Source organism: Podarcis bocagei, assembly GCF_964188305.1.
Source record: "Podarcis bocagei genome assembly, chromosome: 4".
NCBI lineage: Eukaryota > Metazoa > Chordata > Lepidosauria > Squamata > Lacertidae > Podarcis > Podarcis bocagei.
Window position 1 is genome coordinate 15559209 of NC_138128.1, and position 14888 is coordinate 15574096.

At 43.2% G+C, this 14888-nt stretch overlaps 1 protein-coding gene across 2 annotated transcripts in view; it reads right to left on the bottom strand.

Moving 5' to 3' along the window:
* Positions 1 to 14888, bottom strand: part of FNDC3B (fibronectin type III domain containing 3B) — a 289308-nt gene that overhangs the window by 20315 nt on the left and 254105 nt on the right. For both annotated transcript variants that reach the window (XM_081190007.1, XM_081190006.1), the window contains exons 20-23: positions 14523 to 14636; positions 11324 to 11473; positions 9905 to 10185; positions 2588 to 2800 (exon numbers count right to left, since the gene is read on the bottom strand). In XM_081190007.1, coding sequence (XP_081046133.1) covers positions 2588 to 2800; positions 9905 to 10185; positions 11324 to 11473; positions 14523 to 14636 — 758 coding nt within the window. The remainder of the gene's footprint in view (positions 1 to 2587; positions 2801 to 9904; positions 10186 to 11323; positions 11474 to 14522; positions 14637 to 14888) is intronic.

Genomic DNA, 14888 nt, shown 5'->3' on the forward strand with positions numbered 1-14888 from the left:
TTTTTTTTTAAAAAAAGTCACTGAAGTAATTTCTTACGACTTTCAATTAAGAAAATGCCAGCAAATTTAGAAACCAAGTATAAATTATAGTTCATACAACAAAAATCTTTTAAAAATATCAAAAGAGCAGCATAAAACTAAAATGAAACAGACACATTCTGAAACACCATTAAAAAAAAATAATCAACATTAAAGTCCCAGGCAAATAAAAATGTTCTTTCTTTCTTTCTTTCTTTCTTTCTTTCTTTCTTTCTTTCTTTCTTTCTTTCTTTCTACCTACTTACACACACACACACACACACACACACACACATTTTATATTGTTCCACTGATGCTATACTTATGATTTGTGAGCTTCCTTGAACTCTGGAAATGACATCCTAAATAAACTTGTGACATAACTGACTCTGAATTAGGAATCTCTTAGTTCTTTCCACAGCAGGCAAATGAACAAAGTGAAGCAATTACAACAGGAGCAGGAGAAATTTCTTCGAAGAAAAAGAAAAAGCCAGGGCAAACATGTCCGGTCATGACAGCTACATTTTGTGAAATGAATCTAAATCAAAAACTGAGATTTCTGACTAAGTCTGAATATTGCCCGCTTCCCAAAGCGAATCAGGAAAAAAAAGTCATTTGAGACAAACACCAGCATCAGAGGTGGGAAGAGGTGAGCAATGGGCATTATATTACAAAACAACTCCAGAGCAGTTGCTCATATGTCATTTACGTGGCATGGGAAGAGCTCAAACAACATTTCTGACCTTTCCTGATGAATGAAACATGTGGCTTGATGAAGCTGGTTCTAATAAGGTCGAATTAAACCCATTAGAACAAATTACTACAATTTGTTCACTCTCCTCCCTCTCCCCCAATCCTATTCAAACCCAGCTATTTGATGTTTTTCACGTCTGGCTGTATAGTTCTGGTCCAGATCAGGGAGCCCACTGAAGCGAGATACTCTGTCTGCTGTAAGATAATAAGCACATCCTTTTGGGGCTGCTGCGACCTAGTTAACGCTTGGCTAAGGGAAGCACTTAGGCCAGTGGGTAACAAGATTTGTTTGCCCCGAGCGTTGCTTATATGGCAATTCAAAACTATGCTATGAATTATTCATTTTCTGCTTCTTAAACCGATCAAGAAAGGACAAATCAAGTCATCTTTCAACGAGCACAATCCAACTGGTGTCTTATATTCGTAAAGGGTGACATGATTGCTATAAATGCGGGGGGCTTATATGGTGCTCACGGCACTTTTACCACTATGCAGCTTTCGAAGGAAATAATTGCAGTTCACGATACCCACGACAATAAGCATGAGACAGAACCGTTCCTGCCAGTCTCCTTAGAACGGCTAATGGGCTAAAATATGGGACTCAAGGGAACCAGGTGGCAAGCTGATCCCCTCTGAAAATCTAGGAGCATATTCTTGGAAATCGCTTGATTAGACAACATGCAAATAAATTTAAATTCTGCTACAAGAAGATTACTGCTGCAAGCATGGAGGGCAGCAGCATATCTAGCAGCAACTAGAACGCATCAATCTGAATGTAACATGTACTTTGGGGAAGCACCTATATTCCATTTGCCAGTGGTGAATCCCAGCAACTGTTTTCAGCAAGGGGACTAATAGTTTTTAACCCGTTCCCACCTTCCCACCCTGTCACTCAGGGCCAGATTTGGGTTTGATAAGGCCCTAAGCTACTGAAGGTAATGGGGCCCTTTATATGTCCAGCTGTCCTTTGTCAACAACAAATCGTCACTGTTTTTTGTGCTGAATATATGCTATATGGTAATTTATGGACCTAATAGGTATCTAAAGCCATTTGCACGTAACAAAATATGTATTTTATCAAAGTAATATTTATTTTATCTTTTATTTTGGAAATGTACACTCAGTTTCCCCCCCTTTAATTTTTTTAGGGGCCCCCAAGAGAGTGGGGCCCTAAGCTATAGCTTGTTTGGCTTATACAGTGGTACCTCGGGTTAAGAACTTAATTCGTTCTGGAGGTCCGTTCTGAACCTGAAACTGTTCTTAACCTGAGGTACCACTTTAGCTAATGGGGCCTCCCGCTGCCGCCGCCACGCAATTTCTGTTCTCATCCTGAAGCAAAGTTCTTAACCTGAGGTACTATTTCTGGGTTAGCGGAGTCTGTAACCGGAAGCATCTGTAACCCGAGGTACCACTGTACATAAATCCGGCACTGCTGTCACTTATACAGTGGTACCTCGGGTTAAGTACTTAATTCGTTCCGGAGGTCCGTTCTTAACCTGAAACTGTTCTTAACCTGAAGCACTTTAGCTAATGGGACCTCCTGGAAGCACGATTTCTGTTCCCATCCTGAAGCAAAGTTCTTAACCCGAGGTACTATTTCTGGGTTAGCGGAATCTGTAACCTGAAGCGTCTGTAACCTGAAGCGTATGTAACCCGAGGTACCACTGTAGCTGCATTTTAACCTAGACTAGGACCCTCTTTTGGGCTTGCAACACCAGCACCTCTAAGCAGAATGAGCGAAGCACCTCTTTCCTTATTTCCGTGCCTACAGAAAGCTGCAGATCAGAAGGAGCCCCATCCTCTTTCCTCTTCTTACCTCTTGTTCTTGTCCTCAATCTGCAAGATGTACAGCATGTCGTCGGCAGTGTGCTGCTTGGAGCTGCTCTCCCCCCACTTCAACTTCAGGCTCTGAGGACCGGCTGCAGTGCACTCTAGCCGAGGAGGTAAAGGGGGCAGAGGCCTGGTCTTGGCTTTAATCGAGTGGCTAAAAGGTCCCGCTCCGATGCCATTTACAGCCTGAACCCGGATCCTATGGTAGGAAAGCAGCAAAGCAAGGGGTACGGGATGGGGAGAGAAAAAAGGATTACGTTAAAAGCTGGTTTTGAGCCTATTGGTTTTCTTTCTGCCCCTTGCTTGATGCAGAGGAGGTGAAGTATAATGGCTTTATTGACAATGAAATGAGAATGTCTAAATGTGTATTGGTCAAAAGGGTTAACATGGAGTGTGTCTCTCCCCCCGGCCCCCATGGGGCTATATTAAAGTCAAGGAGCTCCTGCCAAGTTGATTAACTAACTAATGATGTATTTTTGCATTAAGTCAGGATGACAGAAACCGTTCTTTGAAAATATATGAGAGCAGGAGCAGATTTACTGGTAAATAAAACTAGCCAGTTGGCCATGGTGCAGATGGGGTTGCAGCAACAGAAACTTCCATGGTCTGCATCAGGGCTTATCAACCTCTTCCAAATAACAGGGACATTTCAATTTTTGAGGCACTGCTGTGGGTACCATATATACCAAGATGCTCCTCCCAAAATTAAACGAGTGTCACCAGCATAGATGGCAATCTCTGAATTACGCAATCTCAGATAGAAAATTTTGAGGTACCATTACAGGGGAGTGAACTGTTAATTATCTGATTTGCATGTTTATCATGGGGCAAGCAATTTGGATGATTTTGCCTCAGGTAGGACAACGTTTTGGCTGTCTCTGCGCAAACAATTAATGCCATGATGCCGGAAAGGTCTAACCACTTTGGGGCACAAAATCAAATATTTCATCTTCATCAGACCCATTAACCAGCAGTTAACGTTATTTATGAGAACCCAATTGCTCAACCAGAACCAGTACCATCAATTTTCTGGCTGACTGACTTGGCCCAATGCTTTGCAAATTGGGAAATATAAAAACCAAAGTTTGTGGTGTAAATGATTAATTGCCCAGTTGGACAATTTCCTTCTTTAAATAACACAAGAAGCACCTACTCATACAGAAAAGCTGCATGCCTTTTTGCAATGACAAGGTCATACTGCTTTCCAAATAATTTTAAACAGGCCATTACTTGTGTTACTAACTCAAAAACTATGGACTGAGTTTGCTTCTTTCAGACATGCCCTATTTAAGATTTAGCACCGTTTGTGAGGTTTAACATGACATGAATTGTTGTTGTTGGTTAATTAGAAAAAGGAAGTACAAGCCTCAAAATCATCCTTACAGTCACACTGGAAGAGACAAGAGCCCCTGGAGGTGTGGGGTAGAATGAAACTGTCCTTTTGGGGCAGAATTTTTACGATAAAGATGAGCGTGCTTCCCAAGATGCTATTTTTATTTCAGACTATTCCCATTATCAAGGGGGTAGGGATTTTTAAGGACTGGCAAAGAGTGATTTCAAGGTATATCTGGCAGGGCAAGAAGCCAAGAATAAAATATAAATTATTAACAGATGTGAAAGAAAGAGGAGGCTTCGCCCTGCCAGATATGAAATTATATTATGAAGCAGCATGTCTTTGCTGGTTAAAGGAATGGATTAAATTAGAAAATATGGAACTATTAGACCTTGAAGGTTTTGATAACAGTTTTGGTTGGCATGCTTACCTATGGTGTGATAAGAAGAAAGTTCATAAAGGATTTGGGAACCACATTTTCAGGAACTCGTTAATAGAAGTATAGGACAGGTATAAAAGTCTTTTGGAACCAAGGGTTCCACATTGGCTGTCTCCGTTGGAGGTTATGTGCGTAAAGAAAATCAATATGAGAGGTAAATGGGCTACGTACGGAGAATTGGTAACTAAAGAAGGCGGAAAATGAAAATTAAAACCATATGAACAAGTTAAAGATCACGTATATGATTGGTTGCATTATTTCCAGGTAAATGAAATGTTTAAAAAAGATATAAAGGAAAGTGGTTATGCAGAAAAAGACTCTAAGTTCCAAACAGATATAATAAATAATGAATATAAAATTTTGTCAAAAATGTATAAGATATTGTTGGAATGGTGTACGAAAGATGAAGAAATCAAATCAGTAATGATACAATGGGCCAAAGATTTTGGATATAATATTCAATTTGAAGATTGGGAAAAATTATGGAAGGAAAATTTAAAATTTACTGCATGCATGGGGTTGAAGGAAAATGTGATGAAAATGTTTTATAGATGGTACATTACACCGGTAAAACTTGCAAAAATGTATAAAACATGTAATAAGTGTTGGAAATGTAAAGAGAAAGAGGGAATGTGGTGGGAATGTAAGAAAGTGAAGAGTTTCTGGGAAGCGATATACAATTGTCAGGGGTTCAGAAGCAGAGACGCAGAGAAGGGAGGAGACAGAGAGCGAGGGGGAGGAATACGAAGGAAAGATGAGTGGGGATGACGAACCGAGATCGCCGAGCTTATCCAGTGAGTCCGAGGATTCCCAGAAGGGAGCGCCAGCAGTCAGAGCAAGGGGGGAAAGCAGGGGGACACCCCAGGAAGAAGGGTCCAGAGAGGAATCAGAGAGCAGCAGTTGGAGATCGGGACCCACGTACCCAGACGGGAACAGCGGGGAGAAAGGGGACCAGATATCGGGTTCCGGAGGCTTTCAGAAGGAGGGAGGGCATGAGTCAGGAGTAGTCACGCCCACCTCGGGGAGCGACGAAACGATCAAGAGGAAGGTTGAGAGTTGGGCGCGCGCGCCAAGTTCAAATGTAGCGGAAGCTGGCGCAGTAAGCAGCCCAGAGAGTGAACCAGGTCCCAAAGCCCGCCGCAAGGAGGCGGAAAGGTCAGGGGGGTCCGCGTCAGAAGAGAGTAGGAAAAAGGAGACCCCGGGGGGCAGAAGGACCCAGAGACGGAGGGAAAGGCGCAGGAGGTGGAGCAAGGCTAGGGTATTAAGCTGGTGTGCTAGAGGCGGAGACTCAGACGGGTCTTCGCCGGTCTGACCTAGAAGAAGTAGGGCTGCATATCGCAGTTTGGAAATGGAAGCTGTAATCCAATAAAGACTCTTTTAACCTGAACGCTGGCTAACGTGGTCCTATGTGAGCTGGGACTGAGTGGCAGCCCTGACAACAATGAATTGAAAAAATGTTAAAATATACTTTTGTTAAGAAACCAGAAGTCTTTCTTTTAGGGATCACAGGAAAAGAAATAAGAAGAAAAGACTGTAAATTATTTCAGTATGCAGTTATGGCAGCAAGAACTTTATTGGCTCAGAAATGGAAACAAGAGGAAATACCGACGATTCAAGAATGGAGAATGAAATTGACGGACTATGCGGAACTGGACAAATTGACTGGGAAAATAAGATATGTTCAAAACCAAAAGTTCATCGAAGATTGGGGAAAGTTTGTAGATTATCTGAAAAATGTATGTGATGTGCAAACAACGCTAGTGGGGTTTCAAGAAGCACTGTAAAAGTTTAAGATGTATTGGTAAAAAGAAATAGAAAAGGGAGGGAAGTTAAATGGCAATACAATGAAGGGAATGCGTATTGAAGAGTAATTACGGATGATTACCAGAGAAACTGAAGGAAGTCCAAAAGAGTAATTTGTTAAAATTTGGATAAAATTGTACAATTGTGCTGGAAAATTAATAAAAATTTATATGAAAAAAAAGGAAGAGACAAGAGCCCAAAGTATGCCTGAATTTGTTCTTGTCATGATAAACCATGGTTTATCACGACATGCAAATATAGCCACCGACATATTTTTTCCGAACCAGACAAAAACTGCTTTACTTCACGAGCCTTTAAAAGAGCAGTTTAAACCATGATTTGCATTATCAGTGCTGTTTTAGCTTTTTGCATTAAGTTTTTATATATATATATATAAATCCTACTGTCTTTGTGGTGGTTTTGTGATGTGTCCTGAAGGATGGGACAGAAATTATCAAATAAACAAATGAATTAAAAGCACACTGAGTAAATTATTGTAAAATGGTAAGTGCAGAGCAAATTATGGGTGATATCCGATTATATTCAGAGGAGACTCACTGAAATCGATGGATGGACTTTCAGTGAGTCTACTATGAGTATAACTAATCTTGAATGAACCTGGTGCCAAATGTATTGCTCTGATTTCCTCTGGCTCACTTCAATGATGCCAAGAGGGGGGTCTTGTCGCCTGGGCGCTCCATACATTCTGCCTGGGCTTGCACCCCAAAGAGGTCACATTGGTGCCTCAAATGCAGCAAAAACAATGCGGGAAGCAGCAGTTGCAAAGATGCAAGAAAAAAGCATAATGTCGCTTTGAAATATGAAGCAGTATAAAAATTACGTAGGTGATAATAAGAATGATGGAGAAGGAGCGGAAGTTGCTGCTGCGGCTACAAAGACAAGCAACACAGAACAATTTTGCAGCAGCCTTTGCTAAATGTTACATTCGCGATTTAAAATGACATCCTCTATGATTTGCAATGGAGCACCCAAGGTTTGGTGTTGAGTCATCATTCCTTGAAGGACACCGGCAGCTCTCTACTGGACTTGCAAACGTAAAGCTGATGGAGAACATTAAAAAGATACAAATGTCCTGTCCTGGGTCATTGCTTCTGTCTGGACAATAATCTCTTATGTTTCTCACCAGACAGATCAAGTGCAGCAGTCTTTTCAATCAGAATACCTAGTTAATGCTTTTAGGTTTGTTGTTCATTTGATACGAAAGAGACAAGCGGATTCCTTAAAAATAGCAGTGGGTTTTATTTAAGAAGTGTATGTTGCTGTATGAAATCTAGAGGATTTAAGGGGAGGAAAACATTTCAAAGAAAACAATTTTTTTGAAAAAGAAATTGCAGGATGACCTCTTCATAGCAATTCGCCTACAGAATGTAAGGCAGAAAGTTTTAAAGATGAGCATCATGGAAGAGGGCTATGTATGTACTGCTTGCGCCATTAATCGCCCAAATTCTGGAGCAAGACATGGCCAGTCCAGCATAGTAAGTTTCATGGACTGGCTGGACGCAGAGGAGTGAAGGGAGGCATGAGTTTGGGAAGAAAGGCTCCGAGCCAGGGGACTGGTGGTGGGACGATGATGAGTGGTCATAGGGAGAAGAGGGAGCAGACTGGGAGAAGGTGGTGTTGAAAGCTGAAGAGGCAACAGGGTTTAGTGAGCAGGAGGAGGCTGTGGCAGAGAGAAGTCCAGAATCAGAGGCAGATGTGGAGGCTGGAGAGGAGGGGCCCCAAGAGGCAGAGCAGAGGCAGGCTGCTGAAGAAGAAGAAGAAGAGTTTGGATTTGATATCCCGCTTTATCACTACCCTAAGGAGTCTCAAAGCGGCTAACATTCTCCTTTCCCCTTCCTCCCCCACAACAAACACTCTGTGAGGTGAGTGGGGCTGAGAGACTTCAGAGAAGTGTGACTGGCCCAAGGTCACCCAGCAGCTGCATGTGGAGGAGCGGAGACGCGAACCCGGTTCCCCGGATTGCAAGACTACCGCTCTTAACCACTACACCACACTGGCTCTCCAGGGGGTCTGTTCCCTGATGGTCTCCCAGAACCAAAAGAGGCCAGAAGAGGGCGGAGCAGGGACGGACAAGGGACAAAGTCTCAGGCTGCTTGAGAAGGACTCAGGGAAGGAGGAGACTCGGAGATCTTCACAATCACCTCATAGGGGCAAGAGTTGTTGTGCTCACTAGGCCTGAGCTGTTTTATTTCTTTGAATAAAGAGTTAATTTCACTGGCACCTTGAGAGTTACCGCTGACCCATCTTCAGGAGCGATTTTTTCATAAGAAGATTAAGAGGCCTGCTGGACAAAGGCTCATTTAGTCTAGCATCTCCCCCCCCCCCCCCGATGGACAGATTTCTTTGCACCTTGTAATCTCTGTGATAAATGCTTAACACAACCCTTCTTTTCGGCACACAGCTGCCATTCTCTTGAGTGGGTGTTGTGTAGCAGTAGCCACAGATGGGCAAGGCCCCAAGTCTGGTCCTGTTTGCAGGCTTCCCGTTGGAATCTGATTGGCCACTGTGAGAACACCATACTGGACTAGACGGGTCATTGGCCCGGTCTTCTTATGTTCTTATGAATGACATTGGGTAAATAATTCCTTTAAGCCTCCGTTCCCAGTTTGATGGGGCTGATACTAATGGTCCACTAATGGTCATGAAGCACCCTGGAAGCACCGAACAGGCAATAACTAATAATAAAATTCAGTGTGCATTTTCCCCGTCCCTTGCCATTATTAGAGATAATTTGGATTGAAGAGGCATTAGAAAGAGGCCCGAGGATGGGGCAGCTTTGAGCAATCTTAGAATTAATATTCGCCGTCCGACCTTTTACCGACATTCATTCCTAAATTAAAATAATTTCTCAGAAGTCCACAGGGGAAGAAAAAAGAAGAATCATCATAATAATTATCAGCTAAGCCACTTATTTATCCACAAAGATACATTAACAGAGCTAATATGCACACTTAATAATCACTGCCCAAAATCTGAAAAATGAGCACACTGCACCGTGAAGCAAAACCTTTAATTGTTCCCCATATTTAGGATGTACGTTATAATTAGTTCAATCTGTTCTCATTTGCACTGCAATGCTAGAACAGCTATCATAGTTTCCAAACATCTAAAGACCAAAAAGAAGGTCAAAACCCTGAGTGAATGATGACAGTAAACAGATCGGCCCAGGGCTCCATGAAGCGCTCCCACAATCTGAAGCATGGGTAGCTACAAGTGAGAGGGCCTTGCTACCCCCAGGTGGGAGATGCTCTCCAGGTTGTCTATCCCTGTCCTGTGAGCTCTCTGTGTATGTTGGATGTGTGTTTGTTGTGCCTGTCAATCACTTGACGGGACAATGATTTTGCTATGTTATATTGTTTGGATTGCTTGGTTGTTTTGAGTGTATGTTTGTTGTTTTGCATTAGTATGTTGTTCATTGCTCTGGGGGATGTTCAGACCAAAAGGTTTTGCATAAATAAGCAGTGACACAACACAACACAACACAACACAACACAACTCAACTCAACACAACACAAAGGGGAAGCAGCAATGAGTGTGCTTTTATAAAATGTTGTGTTATGCCATGCTCCCATGGTAGCCATCTTGTGTTATCCCATGTCCCCTCTGGAAGCCATTTTGTGACTGGCACCCAACAACAGCACTTTCTCAAAACTCAAAATGTACCCACCGGACCAAAAAAACGGCTGCAGTTCTAAACTCTCACTTACCGGAATGTGGTTTCTGGAAGCAGGTCGCTAACGACGTAACTTGTGACGTTCCCCACCGGGATAATAACATCGCCGAGGTCGACGTTGTAAGAAATAATCTCAGACCCATTATTGCACGGTTCTTCCCAGTTCAATACAAGGCACACAAAGGGTGAAATTGGAGAGGAATCCAAGTGCTCATCATCGGATACGCAGAGAGTGGTCACAGCATCAGGGACCGACGCTGGGGCTGTACAGGTCACCAGGTCACTGTAAGGTCCTGCTCCTGCCTGGTTTATTGCCTGCGGAGTGAAACATTCATGGCATTACATCACGTGCTCATCACACCCAAGGCCTCTCGGGGCATGGAGATATCGAAGACTGGAGTTACAAAGTCAAATTCATCCGAGACTGGGAGGTCATAATTGCTCACATGACTGGGAGGTCACAATATTCCCATCTGTAAAATATTGGAAGTGTTGGCTGTGGGGGGAAATAATGTGAAGACTGTGGAGTGCTTAACGAAACAAAAGGCGGAACATGGGCTGACAACAGTCCGCTTATAAACAGTTAATTGTTCAATGCAGACCAGCAAACAAATACGGACCCCATGACCTGGAGAGTTGTGCCTATACTATATAATAATGCTCTCGTTTTTAGACAACTATCACAGCAATATAAGCATTGTGTACAGTGAAAAGCAGCATTAATTACTAGCTCCTCTTGATTGCATTTAATGTTGAAAATCATGACATATTTTTTAGAAGTTTACTTGCGTTGTTGTGTTTCTTTTACTATATAATGAATGGATTCATGGCTTGTAAAATGTTGGCTTTCATGAAAAAGCAGCTCTTGCACAGAACATTTCAAACATAAAAATCTGAGAGAATGGAAAAGAGATCTCATGTAAAACATTGTTGACTTTATGCTACTCTTTAAAAATAATAATGAATGTGTACAATTGAATGAACTCTTCCATGCTGGGTATAAGTGGCTTTGTATATCTTTTATATTTTCAATAAAGATTACTCCAATATTATAAGTTGCATATAAAAAAAACAACTATCTTCCCCATTTCAATCTTCTGAGCCAACGGCTTGGATTGCAGGACAAGCCAAATCATGACTTAGCAGGACTGAGTAAATGTGTGAGCCTGGGGGGCTTCTGCCGCCTGAGGCAGCAGCCTTACCTTGCCTAATGGCTGGGCCGGCTCTGGTCTCGATGTCCTCACAGACTGCAATTATCCATAGAATTAAAGCTTGTAGTATTTGGAACTAAAATTCCATTTTGATTCTACCTAGATCCTAACTTGTTCGCAAAAAACCCCACATTATTTCACACTCGCGTAAAGAAGAAAGGAGGTACCTCCCGGCAGCAACGTAAAGCAAGCCCTCTTCACGATCTAGCCGTCTTATCCTAAAGTTAAGCGTCTCGATTTACCTGTAGCCTACAGAAATAGTGTGCTGCGGCTGATAACTGGCTGATTTCAAAGGAGTTGCCTGTGCCACTGTACACGAGTTCTAAGGACTCTGCGTCTTCTCCCCACTCCAGTCTGTATTCTGAGATGTCAGCACCAAAGCTCTCGGGACTCTGAAACACAAACACAAACCTGTTGGGTCATATCTGAGCCTAAAATGGCCTTACACAGGTTGACAGGAAGGCAAGTGCTAAAAACAACAACAACAGAGAGAATTTAAATTGTGCCTGGATGTGTGGCTGAGGAGGGAGTGAGAATCTCAAGAATAGAGGTCCATCCTGATTTAAAACTATTTTCTTAGCACTGGCAGTCTCCAGCAGTGCTGTTCCAGCTGTGTTTCAGTGCAGATTTCTAAAATCAGGAATGAGCGGAATTCCACTGAGAGGAAATCAGCAGGAAGCCGAGACCTAATCAAGATATGAAATGCTTTGGAACAGAAAGTTAAGCCATCCAGAATTGTTTCCGGGAGTGGGGGGCGTGCAGGCTAGGTTCTCAGTCTGCTTTGGGTTTCTAAGGGTAAAGGTAAAGGGCCCCCTGACCGTTAGGTCCAGTCGCAAACAACTCTGGGGCTGTGGCGCTCATCTCGCTTTATTGGCTGAGGGAGCCAGTGTGCAGCTTCCGGGTCATATGGCCAGCATGACTAAGCTGCTTCTGGCGAACCAGAGCAGCGCACAGAAACACCGTTTACCTTCCTGCCAGAGCGGTACCTATTCATCTACTTACACTTTGACATGCTTTCGAACTGCTAGGTTGGCAGGAGCAGGGAACGAGCAAGGGGAGCTCACCCCATCGCGGGGATTTGAACTGCCAACCTTCTGATCAGCAAGTCCTAGGCTCTGTGGATTAACCCACAGCACCACCTGTGTCCCAATTCTAAGGGAAAGGAAGGGTTAAATAGTGATTCTGCAAAAACAAGAACGGCCCTTAGGAGTTGGCTCTTATGGAGGACGGTGGGCGAGGCAAACCTCAGGCCCTTTTGGCCTCAGCCAAGGAGAAAGGGGTTATTCTTACACATCTGGGTCACATTGCCAGGCAGAGACGCTGAGGACGACGTGATACAAAAAGGGGTTAAGGAGACAGACAAAACTCCGCCAGGGATTCTACAATCACACATTTAGGCTTTCGGAATAGTGGTTTAAGATTCAGTCTGCTAAATTATTGTTTTCTCGAGGAATGAAAGGCTACGGATTGTGATCATCACACAACCCGCACTCATTTATTTCAAACTTTCAAACTCTGCATACTTCCAATGGAAATGTAGCAGTTGACCTTTTGCAGCCTTACGAGTCGTTTTTGACAGCGTAAAAACCTTCATCGCCCTTTGTACACGGGGGGGGGGGGGGAGCCTTGACAATTCACCTGTGACTTTCTGGTAAATCTACAGAGATAACAGAACTCTAGATGCACCTGCCAGATTAAATTGCCTTTAAACAAATGCTATCACTTTGAAGCAGTGGCATTTAAAGCTCATTTAACATTTTCTTCAGTACACACCTGAAATAATAAAGGTGTGTGTGTTCCATGATGCCACTTTTTAAAGACTTCTATGCTAAAATGTACACGGGCTGTGCTCTGGAACGTAAACTATGGTCCACAAGTCAGCATGCTTAAGTGGATCGAGTCAGGAATACACACTATTCTTTTAAAGCACATTTTAAGCAGATTCTCCCCCCATCCTCAAAATGCCCTGGGAACTGTAGTTCACTTCTCACAGAGTTACAATTTCCAACACCCAAACTACAGTGCCCGAAATTATTTGAGGCAGGGAGGGAATTTTCCATAAAGTTAATAGTGTGTTTGCAGCCACAGACTAGGACTCAAATCTCCACTCAGCCATGAAGCTCTTTGAGTGGCCTTGGGCTACTCACTTTTTCTCAGCCTAGCCTACCTCACAGGGCTGTAGTGATGAGAAAGGGGAAGAAAACCAGGTTGAGATACAGATACAGGTGACATGATTGAATCCTGCTGCTTCAGCTAGGCGTTTCTGAGAGAAAATGGAGCCCAATTTAAAAAGCACCAAAATTTGAACGGCAGCTGCAAAAGTGGCAGAATCCTAAAAAAAAGGCCAGAATGGATGATAGGGGCCTATCTGGGACAGGGCCACAACTCAATGGTAAAAACATAAACTTTGCATGGAATTTCTAGTCAAAAGAATCCGGCAGCAGATGAAGGGCTGTCTGAGACCCTGGAGCTGCAGGTGGGGGTGTTGAATGGTTTCTTTAAATGTAAAGGTTCATCATTGTTCCACTCGATGTGTATGTCTTTAAGGGGCCAGAGCAAAATAACGAGACCCAGCTTTACAGCTGTGAAACATAGCAGGTGCTGCTGAGTTGTACTGATTAAACTGTGTCAGCAATTGGGTGTAGCTCTCCCTTTACCCTGGGGGATGGGTTGGTGGTTGGGTCTGGTTTGTTGATGTATTTAGTGTAAATGGAGTTTTTGTTTTTGTTATTAAAACCTTGTTTAAGTTATTTTTGAGTCCCTTTTTAATGCATGGTCTCCCCAGCAAGCTCGCTGCAGCGCTACCATACTGCAAATAGCCAACAGGGGGATGCTATTTTTGATAGCATCTGTTACATTAAAGTGAATACTCACTGCTGCAATTAAGGAACCAGCAAAGGAGGGAGAAAATTTCTAGCATGGTTCTCTACGTTCTGTGTAAAGTTTTCCATTTGCAGTTTTTATTTTCAATGGCAAGGGAGCATTCAAAACGTCGTTCACCCACCGTGGTGTGATTGATTCTATCGTATCGTGATTCTACCAACTTGTTTTGCTGCAGAAGCAGACCGGGACTCTTGTTTATTTAAGGGCTTATGCACACTTACCTTTCCTCTGCTCTTTCCAGGAAGAGTCCATGCTTTAAAGCGCTTTGTCTGAGTGGCTCTGTGTTTGTTTGTTTTTTGCTCTGGAGCTTTCCCCCACAAAAACCAGCTCTTTAAAGCTCAATCGGAGCAAACAGCAATCTGCAGAAAACTCGAATTCACGTTTGCTCCGATTGAGCGCTAAAGAGTGGCTTTACATGGGGAAAGCTCAGGGTCAAAAACATCAGCAGCAACAACACCCAAAGAGTGTGGACCTGTGCCTGGAAAGGTTAAGTGTGGATAAGCCCTACGTGGGGGCTGCGAAATGAAAATTACGGCACTTAAAAAGCGCTCCTCTTACCTCCCAGCTAACAAGTACACTTGTATCAGAAATGAAGGCAAGGAAAGGTGGTCTGCACTGCCCGGGGGGCCCAGCAGTGGTTGTGATTATTGTGGCTTCGGAATACGTCCCATACTAAAGGAAGGAAAATAAAACATATATATTATTACACAATATAAACCGCACATACTATTTGTTAGTATGTTTAAATGAAGGATCTTGGTGGACATTTCTCTTCATTTTCCTCCCCACACTTCAAAAGCCGTATCTGTGCAGCAAACAACCTCTTGGCCCAATAAGAGGATTTCTTCCCCTCCTGGCCAAAGTGAAGTCCCCAGTCCTTCACAGCAAGTGTCTCAGAATTGCTAGCAAACCCTCCTTCTCCAC